The sequence below is a fragment of the Haliaeetus albicilla genome, chromosome 6, assembly GCF_947461875.1.
Source record: "Haliaeetus albicilla chromosome 6, bHalAlb1.1, whole genome shotgun sequence".
In the NCBI taxonomy this organism is placed as follows: domain Eukaryota; kingdom Metazoa; phylum Chordata; class Aves; order Accipitriformes; family Accipitridae; genus Haliaeetus; species Haliaeetus albicilla.
In genome coordinates this window covers 28,380,536-28,397,802 of record NC_091488.1, presented here as the reverse complement: position 1 = coordinate 28,397,802, position 17,267 = coordinate 28,380,536, and the positions used below count along the sequence as shown (strand labels likewise).

At 42.4% G+C, this 17,267-nt stretch overlaps 2 protein-coding genes across 8 annotated transcripts in view; one reads left to right on the top strand and one right to left on the bottom strand.

The window, feature by feature from the left end:
- Nucleotides 1-511: 511 nt before the first annotated feature.
- LOC138685690 (uncharacterized) lies at nucleotides 512-15,739 on the bottom strand. Of its 4 annotated transcripts, none has more exons than XR_011325066.1 (5): nucleotides 15,018-15,700; nucleotides 13,938-14,186; nucleotides 3,439-3,587; nucleotides 1,969-2,722; nucleotides 512-984 (listed from the first exon to the last, which is right to left on the bottom strand). XR_011325066.1 is itself a non-coding variant. In XM_069785390.1 (5 exons), the coding sequence occupies exons 1-4, from the start codon at nucleotides 15,409-15,411 to the stop codon at nucleotides 1,975-1,977; spliced, it is 927 nt and encodes a 308-aa protein (XP_069641491.1). In that variant the 5' UTR covers nucleotides 15,412-15,739; the 3' UTR covers nucleotides 512-984; nucleotides 1,969-1,974. The 4 variants fall into 4 exon arrangements, 2 of the variants coding, with proteins under 2 accessions (XP_069641491.1, XP_069641492.1); XR_011325067.1 differs by having other exon boundaries at nucleotides 14,040-14,186; nucleotides 15,018-15,694; XM_069785390.1 differs by having other exon boundaries at nucleotides 1,969-2,120; nucleotides 3,439-3,576; nucleotides 15,018-15,739.
- GBE1 (1,4-alpha-glucan branching enzyme 1) overlaps nucleotides 14,813-17,267 on the top strand; it is a 187,227-nt gene continuing 184,772 nt past the window's right edge. Inside the window, exon 1 of one of the 4 annotated variants that reach the window (XM_069785389.1) lies at nucleotides 14,813-15,049. In XM_069785389.1, the coding sequence (XP_069641490.1) occupies nucleotides 14,946-15,049 (104 nt within the window). In that variant the 5' untranslated portion in view covers nucleotides 14,813-14,945. The remainder of the gene's footprint in view (nucleotides 15,050-17,267) is intronic. The other 3 variants (XM_069785386.1, XM_069785388.1, XM_069785387.1) reach the window with 3 other exon arrangements.

The window sequence follows — 17,267 nt, the reverse complement described above, 5'->3', positions numbered from 1 at the left end:
AACCTCTGCATATTATCTCTAACTATGAATGACAGTATTATAGTTACATGCAGACACGATATTTTGGGAAGATTTTTTTTTCTTAACTAACCAGGATTACAATACAAGACAAAAGAAATTAAAGGCTTTGTTGAATCTTCTCTAACATAATGGAAAGTTATCAGAGAAGATTTTTTACTTTTCACTAATAGAGCTAATACACAATGCAAAAGAATTTTTGAAAAGAAGAGAATAAAACTAATCAAACCTCTTTCAGTTAATATGCAAACTTGCACTCAAAGCAGTACATGAAATACATTAACCTGAAAGGCAAAATGTACCAGATTCAAATTAATAAAAAGGCTTGTTTTCATGTTTCTGAGTATTGAATAGGTTATAAAATGAATGTAATCTACTACAGAAATACAACGGAACCCACCTCAGTTCCCCACTATTGTGTCAGTGTTGAAAGAGGTCTTGATGTTTATGAAAAATTGGTCCCCAACATCATGTGAACAAGCAGGACAGATGCTAAAAGCTGAAATACTTCAGTTTATTCTAAAGATGAAAACCTGACTAATCATTTAAGTTAAATTTGAAAAACATTTCTAGATTTAAGAAGAACAGTAGACAACAGGTGACAGTTTTTCTTATTGTTGGCTTTTTTTTAATACAAATATCTATACTTCATTCTATAGAAAGGAAATTAGAAAAACAAGAAACAACATATGGCAGTTATTTTTCTGTTGTTGGCAGTGTTGTTGTTTTTTTACAGTTATGAATACCCATGCTTCATTTTACAGAAAAGGAATGGCTCCTTGTGCAACTCCTTACAAAACCAGGGAAATATTTTGATGACACTTGTATCTTGTATTCCATTTCTGCCCCTTTACCAACATGCAGTGAGATAACGGAGGGACCATAAAGCCTGTCTCCTCCTTCAGCATGGGGCTCAATTTTCTTCCATGTAACTTTAAATTCCTTAAGGACATCAATGCCACATGACTTACTGTAAAAAAAAAAGAGGGCAAAAAAATACATTAAAACAAAAAAGAGCTAGAGAAGCGATAGAGAGAAGATAAATACGCAAAGAAATAAAGCAGCAAAAAAAACTAGAAAAGAGCATTGATTTGGCAGATGACAAATTTAATAAAGGCAATATTTATAAAAACAGAGCTAGCATGAAAATTCCCAAAACATGAAAAGAATTATACGGGAGAAATCAGCTGAAAAGTTTTATTTCAAGCAACGTAATACAACTCAAACACAAAGCTCTTCACAAGTCTTCATGTAAATCTTATTCAATGCTACAAGTAACTCAGCAATTTGGACATAAACACGAAAAATCATAGCGTTAATAACTTGTAGTAGTGCTAGAGTGGTTTCAACCTACCAGAGTATACGTTTTTGGCAAGCACAGACACAAGATTAAAAGCAAGTTCGTTCATTTAAATATACAAAGAATGTGTATGGTATTTTATAGTGCTAGGAAAAAGGTAAGAAATATTAACAGTTGGTCTTGCTTTTTCCTCACTTTCAGGATATCTAACATATGTCCTCATTAGTCAGCCCTTTTAAATGTTAGGTATATTGTATGATTTAAGCCAGACTGATATTCACTATGAGCGTCTTTTAATGGTATGATTGGAATAACATTTTGATTGTACAGGAAGTTATGTTCCTTGAGCACTCGAGGTTTCCCACATGACAGGAACGTAGTCACAGTTCACAGAAATCAGATGTATGTACAAAAAACAAACCAGTGACGATGTGAGTATATTTTGAAATGACAACTGATCAAAAAATAAAGGAAATAGAACACAAAACTCAGAAGGATGACTGAGTTTCTGGCATTATGGAACACATACGATATGAATACAAAGAAAATTTTGGTGGATACTGCTAAATTATGTGCTTTTCAGTCAGACACACAAGTAATTTAAAGTAAGGGAAGCTAAAACATCCTGTGTAAAATCACATAGGTAATACTTGCCCTTAAGTTCTGCAGAGGAAGATTTTGTGTTCATAGGATGATGGTCCTGATTTAGAGAATGACTCAGCTCCCAGGATGGAAACCTTTGTGAGTTTTTCTTGTCCATGTGTTGAAACAGATGACAACACAGGAGTTACTGAAGAGACAGCTGAAGGAATGCACAGGTCAAAAAGCCACAGATAATTCATGAACTGTAAGAGCAATTCAGTATTTTAAGTGCGTGCAGCTGAAACAGCAGAAGGAGGAAACAGAAGGAAACAGAACAAACAATTCTAACAATTTGGACAATGATCTTATGAATGAAGAAATCTCTTCATTTGCATAAATTAATGCCTTAACTGCAAATGGTAGATGAGCCAGATAATGACCAATAGAAAAATGTCAGGAGAGGACTTAGTGTGGTCTGTGAGACTGAGTTTTAATCGGGGTAAGACATGAAAGACTTTTGAAAGGATTCCTTCTTTATAGTGTACTAATATGGCTGGTAATTGACTACTACTGACCTGACTGAGCAGAGACAGTGAACTGTATCACTGATAAAAAAAAAGTTAAATTTATACAAGGTTGATGTGAAGGCAAAAATATATATCTATAACAATAATCTTGCCTAAAACACTGTGTTATGAGAGTCAGTGATGACACAAAGTAAATGGCAGATGGGTTCCAGAGACTCAGTATTCCTAGTGGTCCATGTATTGCCATTTATCCTACCACAATTATTCATATCTCAGATTCTCTGAGGAAAGAGAGCTGGAATAAAACAAGACATAAAGACATTTGTAATTTTTCAGCAGGACAGAATATTTTGAACACTTAAGTATTTCTACAGCATATTTATCTAAGAACAGTTGGTTAACGTAAGAGAATAGCGCACAATCAGCTGATTTGCTTATGGCCCCAACAGTCATAGATATAAGGCTTTTCATAACCTGTGTCAGAATTTTAACATAAATTTGGCAAATTCTGCAAAACCAGAACAAATCGGAAGAGATACTAGATGCAAGTTTTTTATATTCCATATTGACAAAATACTAAATTGCAAGCAGACTGTAAAATGGGCCTTTGTACTGCAACATTATAAATGTTCATGATGTCTTCCATTTATAGATGCTTTACTCGAGTAGCTAAATGACAAATTTGAACTTAACGATGCAATGACCTCCAGTTTTATACAGCTCTGCTGACTATGTATTTCAGCAACACTACTGTGAATTTCAAAAATCAACCACTGCTCTGTAACCCGTCTCCTGGATGCTCCACTAAGGAATTACAGTTTTATATTGCTGAAACTACTGATTTTAGTAGAGTTAACGTTTGCATAATAGTGGAATAAAATTGCAGAGGATGGCAGATATCTGCTGAGAGGCCTGGAGTAAAGATATTGTGCAATATTCAAACTAGCTGGGAATCAATGAGAGGGAAGCAGATAGTGTAAGGAAAAAGTTTAAAAATAAAACCAAACGCACCTAAGACTGAGGAATGAGAACCTCCCAACACAAACATCATTGTTCTTCTTGTGAAGACCTCAGGGGCTGATGACTTGTCGTAAAGCAAGCCCGCCCTCTCGTCTGCATCGGGAAGACTTAAACTGCCAACCTCGGGACCTAGAGACACACTGGAAAGGTGATGATAACATTAGGAAAGTGAGGCTTTTCTATATTAATCAGATGATTTGGACTGTTAGAACATTTACTGGACTAACAGTAAATTCACAGCACTATGTATATGGTGTAGTACACAAGAGTTGAGTGTAACAAATCAGTGGATAATGTGGGCAAACCCTTCTGTGACTCCTTCCCGTATGTTGGTGAGCAACAAACTCTCTGCAAAAACTTCTGTAGATGGAAGCCTACGGTCATCATAGAAGACCAGGAATGCAGTAGGTGTACATTCCTGTATCCTGGCAGGTATCTAATTTACAGTAAAACAAATGAATTTTGGGCAGCCCAGGTGATTCAGCATCACTAACGATCTGAGGAAAGCAGAAAAATGGTAGTTGCATCGCTCTATGATCTGGCTACGACTCACTCCAGGCAAATCTTGCCTGGGTAGTGGCAGTCTCTGTGATTGAAGATGACAGTTTGCTGAAAATCTGAGAAAGAGGAGAAAACAGATGGCAGTCAGAGCAATCTAATGATAGGTGGACACTGGATGGAGGCCCGAAGTTTGCTGACACTTCTTTTAAAAGCCTCTGATCATAGTCCAAGGTGATCAGATCTCTGCCTCTGCTCCCTTCTCATGACCCAACTGAGTAGAGACTTTTTTTATTATGGCTTATCTGTAAAGGACAAAATCAGGTAGACTGACAGAGGAATCAAGGAAGTAGAAAACCAAGTCCAGCCCCTCACTAGACATGCCCACTCTGCTCCTAGAAACATCCATCCTTCTCTCCTTTTTAGAAGAAATGGCTGAGCTGAGGGAATGGCGTATTCAGCAGGGACTAAGTCTTTGAGGTACAGATTCTTGCAAATTAGTCAGTTCCTGCAGTAGCAACTGCCTACTATGAGTGGATATATAACATTATATGAGCTTTGAAAGGAAGACTAGAATTTGAAAAATCAATCATCAGGATGATCACAAGCCAAAAGAAAGCAGAGAGATATTAGATGCAGAAAAAGTTGTCAGGCTCAGATCAAAGTTTTGTGTATGGTAGAGATGGACAAGCCTTGAATTAGGACCAGAGTGCATTTAAAGAGCTGTAGTGGATGTCGTGGACACAAAAATGTATTTAGTTTTAGGGCCTATAGATACTGGCACAGTATGGAATGAGCTAGCAACCCATATGAGGGAAGAAGTGATCTAGGGGACACTAACTAATAGTAAACAAGAAAAACAAAAAATGTGTGAGAGTGTATGACTTAGAAGCTGTAAAAACTGCCATTTTTGTCAGCATTCACTCTCAAATATTCTTCTTTGATAAAAGTGGCAAAAGGGGGATAACAAAGTAATAAGCAGAAAAGTAGTCCATGTACATATGCAGTGGTAGGAAATAGTGTAGTAAGAAAACAGTCAGACGTAGCACAAACATGCACATGGAAACAACACGAGAGAACTGGGGAAGAGATACAGTACTGGGACAGTATTTCCAACAAGCCCCCTACTGCATCATTAACCGAAGACTGGCATAAAGAAAAAGGCAATTAACTGCTTATGCCTCACCTTTACAGTCACCAAAGTACAATCTGATCATTGGGGATGGCATGCCGTCCCGGTGGAACTATGGGACAAGTGGAAAATGAAGAGCCTGAGAAGATAATAGAATGCAAAAAGATCGAATATTTGGCACAGGCTGTGATCTGTGCAATCCAGAAGGCTATTCTGATTAAGCAAGCAGAAGGGAATGAAGTACTAACAAAGAAAGAAGGTGAATATTCAAGCAGGAGAAACCAGAACTTCTGTGAGAAGTGTGACTGCTGATGCATACATCCTGCTGCAGGAGCTGATCACATAAATGTGAGAAATATCTGCACTGAGTGGCTGGTTAAACTGAAATCAGATTGGGCAGTGATATCAACCATTTCTTGAGTAGGATTAGGTGACTGAATCTAACATCCAGGGAGAATTTTGAGAGATAAACAAAAGGCTCCATGAGATATCAAAACAGAAGGGTGTTTGAAACTGAGGAACACTGACTGAGAGCCATTAGCCTTTAAACTATTCAAATGGAAATGGGATCACATTAACTGGGAAAACCAAGGGTTACCCATATAATAAATATATGATTGTAATTAATATCTTACAGTGCAAAATTATCTATAATTGTAAAGATTGCTATTTGAATTAAAATATAAACATTTAGCTGTTTGTTAAAAAGAGATGGAACCAAAGCAAAACAAAAACAGATGGAGGATTACTAAAGTTATCTAATAATACAAAGTAAATTTTCTTACTACGTAGTAATGAAGTAGTTGTTTCATTACTATGTACTTCAACATAAAGTATTCAGGAAACAGAAATGCAGCTAATTAACCTGGATATCCTCAGAAACTCATACTGAGGGAAGTGCTTTAGCCTGGATAACTAAGATAACTATTACTTATAATATTGGCTTATTTTATCTTCCACAGATAGCATAGTATAAGCAATCCCTTCCAAATGTATGCATCTGTAAGCTGCATATCGCTTAGTTTTCTTTACTGTGTATTTTTATTATGATGCATGCACATAGGAAAAGTGAAAGCCATATTCCTTTTCTTCTAATTCAAATGCCATGGCTGAGTTTAAAAACAAGAGCAAAATATGAACCTAGGTAATAAGAGACAAAGGATCCAACCTAACAGATTCATCTCCAAGCAAGAGAAAACCTGTTTCTCTGTGTGAAGACAGATGTACTTCCTAGTAACCTATGCATATCTATGTTCCGAACAAAAAATGTGTGTCTGTGTGTATGTGTTTGTCTTGGATGAAGCTTTCTACATTTATAAAATATAGAATTTTGAGTGCTCTAAGAAGAAAAGGTGAATCACTGAGTTATAAAAATATTTGCTATGGAAAACTGTATTGCATCCAATACAATCACCTATGGTAATAGAATGCACACCTAGAAGTGTAGCTCTGTATCATTGGGATTGTAAAGACTGAATCTTCATTTATTGTACTGGGGATATTTTAAGACATATAAAAAATGGTGGAAATCAGAGGTCCCTATGCTGATAGGGTATCAAAATGTTACTTATGTTTATAATACATGACCTTGCATGATTATTCAACTAGACCTGATCAGGTAACTTTGGAATCTATAGCTATAGCATTTCTGAGATGAGAGAGGTGCATTTATGACGATGGATTATTGAACATGATAGATGCACTTCATAGCCTCTTTAGGCAGATTCCAGAAAAACAACAGCTCAAGACATGCATTACATATGTAAGGATATTAGTTTTCAATGTCTTGACAATTGATTACATCAGAATTTGACCAAGACGTCATTATGAAATTGCTACAGTCATGCCATTATCTATGTAGGATTCAGTTATGTTCGTATACATCCAGAAATCACTGTGAACTACCTCATAGTGTGTAACATGCCCAATGATAGGCACACATGCAATGTAAAGATACAAATTACATCATCACCTTAAAAGTAAGACTATAGTCTCCGACATCTACAGAAACCTCAACTTAGCTTTTACACCCTACAGTTGTAATTTTAGTTGTTATACTAGCTTTGGTGATTGTACAATGGTTATCCATTATAATACCCTCAGACCCTTAAGTGTTATCATCACACAAGACCACACAGGAAAAAATGATTGTTTTGCAGAGCCATCACTCAGTCCTGTTAAGAAGCCTTGAGTCATAGGAGAGTTTGCAACCTCTCTGCTGGACTCATGTAACGATTAGCCTGTGTTTAGCACACCATCTATCAACAATGGGAATTTTAGCCTGGTACATGTGATTTTTTGCCATTGCCATTGCTTGCCTAGTGCCTCTGCGACTATTGCTAAACTCATGTGGGCTTGTGTCTGTGAGTGCCCCTGAGGGAAAGGATTTGACAGCCCCAGGCAGTCCCTGCATGACCTACAGCGTCCTTTATGTCAACTGTATCTGGGAGAGGCTGTTGTGCAGTTGTCAGAGTTCAGCTAGGAACCTCAAAATTGAGGAGGGAGACACCCACCCCTCCCATGAACATCAGGATGTGTGTGGCAAAGACCTCAGGAGGCCAATGCCTTGTCATAGCACATATGCCCCCATCTGCCTAAGGAAGACTTAAACTGTCAACCTTAGGACCTAGAGGCACACTGGGAAGGGAGGTATAGTATTAAGAGAAAATGCATAGGTGCTGGAAAGTTTTCTGTATAACAAGTTAAATTGCACTATTAATGAGGGTGGGTTGTAGGGTTTAAGGTTATTCCATGCGGGGCCCAGACGACAGGACACCAATATGATGATTAAAGTCGCCAGTTTATTGAGCCTAGCGAATCATTCTTATACAATTCTCTAAGTTGCCCAGAAGCTCCGATTGGCTGCTGCATGCAAGCATTTGGTGTCCACGCGCACAAACATAAAATGTGATTGGTTATATCGATACTGTCCATGTGTATAAACATAAGATACAGTTAGTTATACTGACTCTGTACACGCGCATAAACACAGGACATAGTTGGCTATGTTAACTAGAGCATGCAAAACTTGTCTCAGTCCAATTGGTCAAGATAAGCCCCTGAATTGAGGTTGGTTGTGCCAAGTTCCCTTTATCGTGGAATGTGCACCTGTGTTTTTCTAATTGGGATCTTTCTTCTTCTATCTTCTTGTTTATTCTGTTCAAGGCCTTCTAAAGGTGTCTGGAACGCTCTTGCAACCATGAGCTACTTTCAGACCCAGTAACTAAGTTCCATATAATTGAACCCTACAGTGTTTTTTTTTTTTCCATATTAATCAGATAATTTGGACAATTACACTGTTAAAACATTTACTGGACTAACAGTAAATTCTTAGTTCCATATACGGTGTTCTCTTCTGCCTATAGCAAAATTTTGAGTGTAGCACTAAGAAACTAATCCCTGTCCTGTCTTTCTGTTCATGCAAAACACTCCCGGTTGCACCTGAGAACCAATTCGGTCAACTGCTACCGACAGCCATTAAAAACTAAACCACAACTAGTGCTGCCAAGATCTAAAAGAATGTCTGCAGAAAGCATTCTGGACTTCGAAAGTTCTGCACTTTACACACAATTTGCACCAGAGTCACCTGCTTTTACTGTGGTGAACTCAGTACACATTGAAATTCATGAATGCAACCTCGGTACTCTTCTGCTTTTTGAAAGCTAAAATAGTTCTACACATACTAATCAATTTGTATCGACAGAGCTGTCAGAGCATTAGCAGTATGCATCTCCTCCTTTCTTCTCACCTCACCTGACCTCCCCCAGGATTAGACGTGTTACCCTCTGAACGAGTGTCTGGCAACCTCACTTTCTCTTCTAAGTAAAAGGCCAGACAGCTCAAATGCCCATAGTGTTTCAGGGAGGAATGTGAGACTATGCAACCAGCCTTTAAGAGACCTCCTAGATAACATTATTTCTCAGGGATTTTAGGAAAGACCTGACAATGAACAGGAACACAAAATTGCTGCTGAAGCTGTGGTGTTTCATTCTTAATTCCAAGTGTATTGCATATAAACCTTACAATATTTGGCTAGCATTAGTAAGTTGCTTGTTTAATAGCGATATATTGTTACAGAAGCCCGCTGCAGTAACAGCAGGAATGTTCCTTTGGGACAACTGTCCTGGAGAGCTCAAGCTTCTTATTTCCTAAGTGTTAGACATAAATATACATTGGTAAGACAGAGGTGAGAGTTACCAAGTATTGTGGGCATGGCATTAGGGAGAGAGTCCCAAACGTTTTATGTTCTTCACCCAACACATAAACACATATGGAAATACCAGGCAATAGCAGTATTGGCAGTTGTAGAAGGTTGTTACTATTGGCAGTAATTACTTTAGAGAAATACATATCGAAGGCATAAATAAAACAGAGTACATACAATGTCCAAAAATATTATGATATTCCTAAAATTCTTCTGTATTTTGTATCTGTGAAGTGTTTCACAAATTCTTACTTGAAATTAAAGTCTTTCTGCTAAATAAAATCCTTTTTTTAAGCGAGACTCATAGGCATTTTCATAACAATTATTGTTCTACATCTGCTGATATTTTTTTTATTTGGTATCACACTTTATCACAGTCTTGATTACTGTGTAAACAACTATGAAAGATACTTACATTTTTTTGATACTCTGTTATATAAAATAAGGACACTAAATCATAATAATACTGCAATATTGTGAAAGCAAGAAGCAGCCATTATCTAGGACTTTCAGGTTGTTGGAATGAGTTTTCATTTTGCTCTGCATGGGAAGTGCAAATGGAATCCCCATCAACTGTACTTACTGGAATTTTGACAACCCTGAAACAGGCTTTTTAGTATTTCAGATTGTACATTAGTTTTGATCTTTAAAGACGTGTTGTTATTTAAAGCTCCTGATACCATGACAGGGCAGAGGTAAGACCTTAAAAGATAGTCTCAATGAATACCTTACTTTTCTTAAAAAACCCCAAACCAAAAATGAAACCCCCAAACCTATAAACTAATTAATGGATGTACTAACGGATTCTTGGAATGCTTGCTGCAATTTTCAAGGATATCTGCTTTGTTCTTTCTATGTAATCAAACAGTTGAATCCTTGCTAGAAGTGCAGGTTTTAATTATGGAACTGTGACATGCTGTTGAGGTCTAGCTTTGGCAGCAGATGTGCAACACTGACCATTTCTTTTCTCCTATGTGTCTCACCTTGGAGAATCCAAAGATAGGGATATGTAGCTTGTTCAATCTCCATTCCCAACGTTTGACCTGAGAAGTCTACCAAGATAAATGATAATTTTGTAAGGGGGGCATTTGTATTGGATCTGGATGACAACTGTGCAATTAATTTCTTATGGATTCTTGAACAAATTATAGGGTAAGTATGGTTGGCCAATGTGGCAAAATAAGCTAGTTTTCTTTCAAATTTTGAACTCCATTTTGTGTTTATGTACTGAACATGCAGAAACCAGTCCAAATGTGTGAAGCTGCAATGTGTACCTTAACATGCTCAGATGTCTGACACCTCTATAAAGGACACAGGGAACCCTTCAAGTATCCATTCTTCTGGATTAATGAAACATGAAACTTCTTGAAAAACTGCCTCTGTGCACAGGAACGCTTTTTCTTGATAATGCCCATTGTGGGATCCAGTATAGGCACAGGAGAGAGCTCACATTCCTGTGTTTCTCAGTCCTTGGCCATAGACTACTTCTCATCTTTAAGATATCAAAAGGTGCAATGGCAATTGCATCTCCATGCATCTCCCCACATGCAAGCAAGCAAAGTGGGCCAACCACACGTAGATGTAAAAAGGCTTTCAGAAAAAGGAACTGGGAGGAGTTCTGCCCAGACTGAAATGATGACAAATCTTGGATATAGCCTTTAGGTATTGAATTTAAACATACAAAGGACATGCCTTGTGACTTGTCACTTTGAGAGATCAGTAATTCTTAAACGTTCTCAACAGCAGAGTTAAAAAATATCTTGCTGTCTTTGGTACCTGCCATCTCTTCTCAGACAGATTAAACTAGGAGTTTATAGACTGCCCACAGCTACAATGGAGCACAGCTGATGGAATAGGCTAATGACTGCTTTGTGGTACTTGGGACCACATTGTAGCATTCAGGTATGGATGTTTGGAATGCCCCATTTATGTCCATATTGGAATAAAAACTGGGCACACATCACCCTTGGCCATTGCCCTCTTTCTCTCCCTGCAGGCTAGAAGGTAACTCCAGCAAACCCCCACCATATTCCTGCTCTGAGCAATGTGAGAACCAGCATGGCAGGAACCACCCTGTAACTCATGTATGAGTTATCTATCTCATAGCCGTGGGACTGGGCAGTCTAGAAATTACCAGTGGTCCATGACAGCTGTAGTGCAGAATCCTGTACCCCAAAGATGACTCTGACAGGTATGTAAGCATCTTACAGAGCCAGGCCAGGACCAGGGACCAGGGACCAGGTCTGCTCTGAGCCACTTGGTTTAGAAGCACCTGGAGCTCAGGAACTGGCTCTGCAACAGCCAGTCAAGGCCAGAGACCACACAGATCTGTTGTGGCTGAGATAGGAACAGACTTTATTGATGAGGGAGAATCTGAACCAGCACCCTAATGAAATAACATTTTTTCCTAACCCAGTTCCTATAGTTTAACATCTCTGTCATCTTTTGCAAAATAAGTGCAAAATATTAGTGAATCAAAATGGAGGTACTGCATGACAAGAGTAGCCATTTTTCTTCAGTACTTTCTAGATCTTGAATGTTCTTTAATCCCAAACTTTGATTTCTATTTGAACTTTGCATATTTAAACAAATCTAAATTGATGTTATAATAATTGTAACAACTATACAGTTACTGCTCAGCATTGCTAGCAACATTGTAAAGTAGACATGACTTAAGCGTGAGCATCCTTTGAAAGCCTAGTTTAGAGCGGATTGATATACTCCAGCCTCAGTGGCAACTGAGTGCCAGACACGTGCCTTAGACACCACTCCTATGTGATCCACTGCTGTCCCCCAAAAAGAGCAGTTATTAACAAGCAGTCCTCCTCTTCCTATTTCTACTGGCAGCAGCAGCTGCCAGCTTTGTATCAATCTCTGACAAATGCACAAAGATGCATTCAGCTGTTGGGACAATATTCATTGTCTGAACTGTCATTTTTGCCTGTAGGTAGAGGACTAAATGGCAGTGTCCTGAGAGCCAACCTTGGCCTTTGAGTCTCAGCTAGATCACGGTGTAACAGATAATCACAATAATATATGCCTTAGTATCTTTGAGTTACTTGTGACAAAGCAGTCAGGTAAAATCATGCCCAAGTTGTAAACTGGAACATGAGTAGATACAAATGGTACGGTTCTCAATTTCCCAGTTCACAGCGTGTTAGATATAGCATTTGGGCTTTGTCTATTATAGGGAGAGGGGCTATTTGCAAAATTCAACTTCCTGAGGTTCAAGGTTGCTTGGATGTGAGGCAGGATACTGTGTCATTTCTACCTAAAATCTTCCAAATGAAGGTTAAGAAGGGGTCCCTGTCTTCAGGGAGACAAAAATCACAGCTATATTCCTACTGTTTACACAAATTGCTAATGCTGATTTATAAATCTCTGTTTATGCCACACATCTAATAACGGTGCTGTGAACTTGCTTGAGCTTCCTGACGATGAAGAAAACCAGAGAGACTGTGCTAAGAGTGAAACTCCTGTTTCCTACGCTCGTGAATTCACAGGCTGCAGGAATTGCTCTCCTACCTCCACTTCAACAGCAGATGACCTCTCCAGTACCAAACACCTGGAAGCCCCAAAGCAGCAGCACAGGTTAACACGTAACTGTTGTAAAAAAAACAATTTCCTGGCTCTTGATAATCAGCTGGAATTTCTCTCCTTTTAGTTTGCTAACTAGTTAACTGTGAGAATGAGTGACACATTCACAAAAGAACACGATGCACACAGTATGATGCCAAGAAGCAAGAATAAGAAGATGATAAGAGTTGTTGAACTTTGGTTTAGCACAGGCACAGGAATCACTGCCATGCAGAAATTTTGAGAAGCATAGGTAATTTTAAAAACAGATTTTCAGTCTCCAATAAGACTGAAGAAATGGTGGACACTGGGAAAAAAGAAATCCTGATCTATCAGAGCTCGATGTGATAGGTAGTTCTGCTACAGCATAAATCCTAGTTCTTTCAGTAACCAAACAAAACCTGCTTGGACCTCCTGCTTGGGCAACTGCTATAGCAAACAGTATGAGTATTGTCCTACTCATTCTTAGGACAGGGAATACTTGTTGCACACCATAAGGAGAAAAGGACAAAAGTACTTGGATTTTTATGTGTGTAGTTAGAAACTGCTGCAAGGAAAGAACTATAGTGTAGTTAAACATACACTGTTGATGAAACAAATCGTTACGGAAACTTTCACTGTGGCCAGTTTTGGGTAAAGTAATAAATGAGCTGACAGCATTCATTACACGCTGTGCTGTTATCTGGCAGACAGGAAGGGGAAGCAGCACGAAAATTCAGAGGAAGCCAAGATAGGGGAGATGAGTTACAAACTGAGGATAACAATTTAGGAGATGGTTGTGGAAACGAGGTAAGGTATCTAGGAGCTGAAAAGTTTATAAACCGTGGCTGAAAAGCATTCAAAAGAGGCCTCTAAATAAATGTTCTCACTACATGTCTAAACAAAGCAAAATTGCTGGACCTTAAATAAAAGTGCTAAATGCTGGCCTAGAGGCATGGTCAGGCTAGTGATTAGTTGCCTTGGATATTTGGTGGCCTATCCAAAAACGAGACATGCTGATATTAGGTCAAACTTCCACAGCAATCTACCTGTTCTATTCAGCATTTAGAGCTGCGTTAGGATCAGCTGAATTAATCTTACTTTGTTTAGGGTTCTTTATGTGTCCGGTTAAGTGACATTTTGCTGTACAGACATGGTGTTTATGAGAACTCATGGATGCCCCCGGAGCCTTGTTTTGCTGACCTTGTCTGTGAGTACGCCAGCACCCTATCAAACGGTGGAGAAATTTATTCCAGCGCTCACGATGACACCAAATCTGGCTGGGGGGGTGGTGGTGGCGGTGGGTTTTTTTGTGTGTGGGAACGAAGAGCTCACCCGGCAGCAGACACACTGAAAAAGACATCAAAGAGGCACTAAGAAAACAAACGGCACCGCCGAGCGACGGCAGACACCGCTCTCCTGCCGGCGCTGCCCTGCCCTGCCCTGCCCTGCCGGGGAGGTCGGCTCCGACAGCTGCTTTTTCGGTTTCCTTTACTGACAGAGCACAGCGCGCTCCGTCACCTCACCGACCGGCCCCGCAGCGGCGGCATTTCGCGTCGCCGCTCGGCGCTCCGCAGCGAGGGCAGCAGCACTCCCTCGCCTCAGGGGGGGCGCCGCCGCCGCCGCGGCCCAGGCCCGGCCCGCTCTCACCCGCAGGCCGCCGCCGCCGCCCGCCCCGACTCCCTGCACCGTTTTGAGGCGAACGGCTCTTTTGGCACTGCCCCCTGCGGGCAAAGAGCCGGCGCTGCGAAACCAAACCCCACGCTCGTCCGCGCCAGTGGGAGGCAGGGACAGGTGTGGCCCCAACATCCCCTCCCTCGGCTCCCGCAGCCCCCGAGGCACCCGGAGTCCCGACACCGCCGCACCGGGCACCGGCGGGGGCGGGAAGTGGGGAGAGAACACGGCACGGCGCCGCGCGGCCCAGGCGGCTGGCACGGCGGGCGGGGAGGGGCGGTGGAGGCGGCCGCCTCCCGGCCCCGGCGGGCTGCCCCGGCCGGTGGGCGGCGCCGGGCGGTGAGAGGCAGGGGGCGCCTCCCCGCCCGCCCCGGCCCCCCTCCCCGGGTGTATATAGCGGCGGCGCGGCGCGGCGCGGATCCCGCGGCGGGCAAGATGGCGGCCGCCGCCAGCACGCAACCCCCGCAGCCGACGAAGCTGCCGCAGCTGCTGGAGCGGGACCCCTACCTGGCCCCCTTCGAGACGGACTTCCAGCGCAGGTACCGGCCCGCCTGCCGGCGGCCGTGGCCTTCGCCGCGGGGAGGGGAGGGCTGCCTCGGCAGGGCGAGGGGCGGCGGGCGAGCAGGCGGCGACCGCCCTCCTCTGGGGGCGCCGGGGCGGGCGGGGGGAGCGGCGGGGCGGGCGGTGTCCCCTCCCCCCTCCCTCCTCCCTCCTCCCCGTGGTGGCGGGGGCTGTCCCTCAGCCGGCTCCGGGGCGGCTCCGCTTCCCGCCCCGGCGGTGGCGGGGAGACGGGGGGGCCGGACCCGGAGCTGGGGGTTTCGCAGCGGCCCTTCCGACGGAGGCGCCTCCACCGCGGGCGGAGCTGCCGCCGAGGCCCGGCAGGGCCTCCTGAGCCGAGCATGACGCGCCGCTTCAGGGAGGCCTCCAGCGCGGGCCTCGTCGCCAGCGTTGCGGGAGGCCGTCCCGTCCCCCGCAGCCTCGCCGGCGGCTTCAGGCGTCTTCGTTGCCCCCCTTGGGCCCGCCTGAAAGCGGCATCGCTTCGTTACGGCGGGGGGGGGAGGTGGGGGGCTGGTTCACAGGCGAGCGTGGCCCTTGGAGCGCAGGCAGGTGCGCCGCGGGGGGAAGCGCCGTGGGCAGCTGGTGAAGGCGGTTAGCCGAGCCGCTGTTGCCAGTAAAAGTGTTTTTCAGTCCGGCTGTGGTAACCTGTAAATAAACTGCTCCTGAATCGCCTCGTTCTGGAGAATTTTCCTTTAGGTGCATTTTGAGATATCCCGGAATCCCCAGCTGAGCTGTTCATCAGGCTTAAAAACGATAAAGTAGCAGAGTGTGAGCTAGGTTGGTTTCAGGTTGCCGGTCTGAGCATCCCTTTTTTCTGCCTCTCCCCGGGAACTGTGACACGAAGCCTCTGGCCGGGCCAGGCGGCAGGCCTGGGCGAGAGCTTGCCAGCTCAGGCAGAGGTGACTTGCATCCTGCAGAGCCAAACTGCTGGCCTTGAGAGACTGCTAAAACCTCCCTGGCTGTTTGAAAAGAGGACTTGGGAGTTTTTATGGTGCAACTTTTTAGGTTGCATTTCACTAGCGGTCCTCTGATCAAAATTGTACTACTAACCAATGCCCCATATCCCAGAAGTCTGGAAAAGTCTATGTGTGTGGGAGGGAAGTAAGAGGGAATTTGATTTTTTTTTTAAAGTATTTGGCGTTTTTCACTTTACTATATTACACATGATGCTTTTGGCTTAGCATTGCTAGGTGTGCTGTTGGGTTCTGGCAGAGAATAGTGGTAAGGCTTGATCTTGAAAATGGGGTTAAGAATTGAGTAAACTGCTAGGCTGATTTACAGAGCATTTTCTCAAACTGTAATCTCTTAATGATAGAATGACTGAGTGTTTTAAACAATGATTCCTGGCAAGCTTGTAGTAATGTATGCAATGCTGTAAAACACCTAATTCTTTCAGTGGGGTGTCAGGGTGTAGGAATTAATAAGTGGGTGGATCTGGCTCTTAGTAAAACCATTCATTAAAACATCTGGGCTTTCCAAATGTGCCTGCCATCTAAATGGGCACATTGTGGATGATGGTGTCCGTGTCTCATAAGATAGTACGGCTGTGTTGAACACAGTGAGTTTTCAAAACTTTTGTGTACTTCCCAGGTTCATCCATCTCAAGCATAGAGCTTCATATGATCTTGTTTGTATCTTGTCCTTTCCTAGCTTCTGAACCTCAAACTGGTCACTTATCATGTAATTATTGTGGAAACATGTATACTGTTTATTAGTTTAAAAGAATAAAGGAAAATGTTGTGACAGCCTGTGATAAACGGATGTCTTATTCCATGCCCAAATAAGCCTGTCCTGTCTTTCATCCTGTGGATGGTAGAGAGTGCCAAGGAGGAAGAGAGTAAGCAAAGGGAAATGCCCATTGGTGTCTCCATGCAATGCTCATCCCAGCTTACATGAATTGTGATCCAGTCTGTATTTAATAGCTCCAGGTGCGTTTTTATCTAGAGCTCTTGTATTGGGAGTGCCCAGGGGAAGGGAGTTTTGCAGCTTAATTGCTGCTTGTGTGAGGAACCAGTTCTCTGGGGTGATTTGAGCCTCCAGTATTTGGGTTTTGCTTATTTTTTCCAGTTCTTATACTGGAGGAGGTGGTGAACAGCCCTGTACAACTCTATTCGCTGTGTCCATGAAATCCTGAGCAGTGTGGAGCTACATGACGTCTGTTCCAGACTGAAGGGTCCTGATGTGTTTAACTGGTTGTTG

Coding starts and splice junctions, on each gene's coding strand:
- LOC138685690 (XM_069785390.1), bottom strand. CDS start 15,411: ATGCTCGGCTCAGGAGGCCCTGCCGGGCCTCGGCGGCAGCTCCGCCCG. Junction 3,577..13,937: donor CATAAAGAACCCTAAACAAA/GTAAGATTAATT, acceptor GTGTGTCTCTAG/GTCCCGAGGTTGGCAGTTTA. Junction 2,121..3,438: donor TTCTCATTCCTCAGTCTTAG/GTGCGTTTGGTT, acceptor GCATTCCTTCAG/CTGTCTCTTCAGTAACTCCT.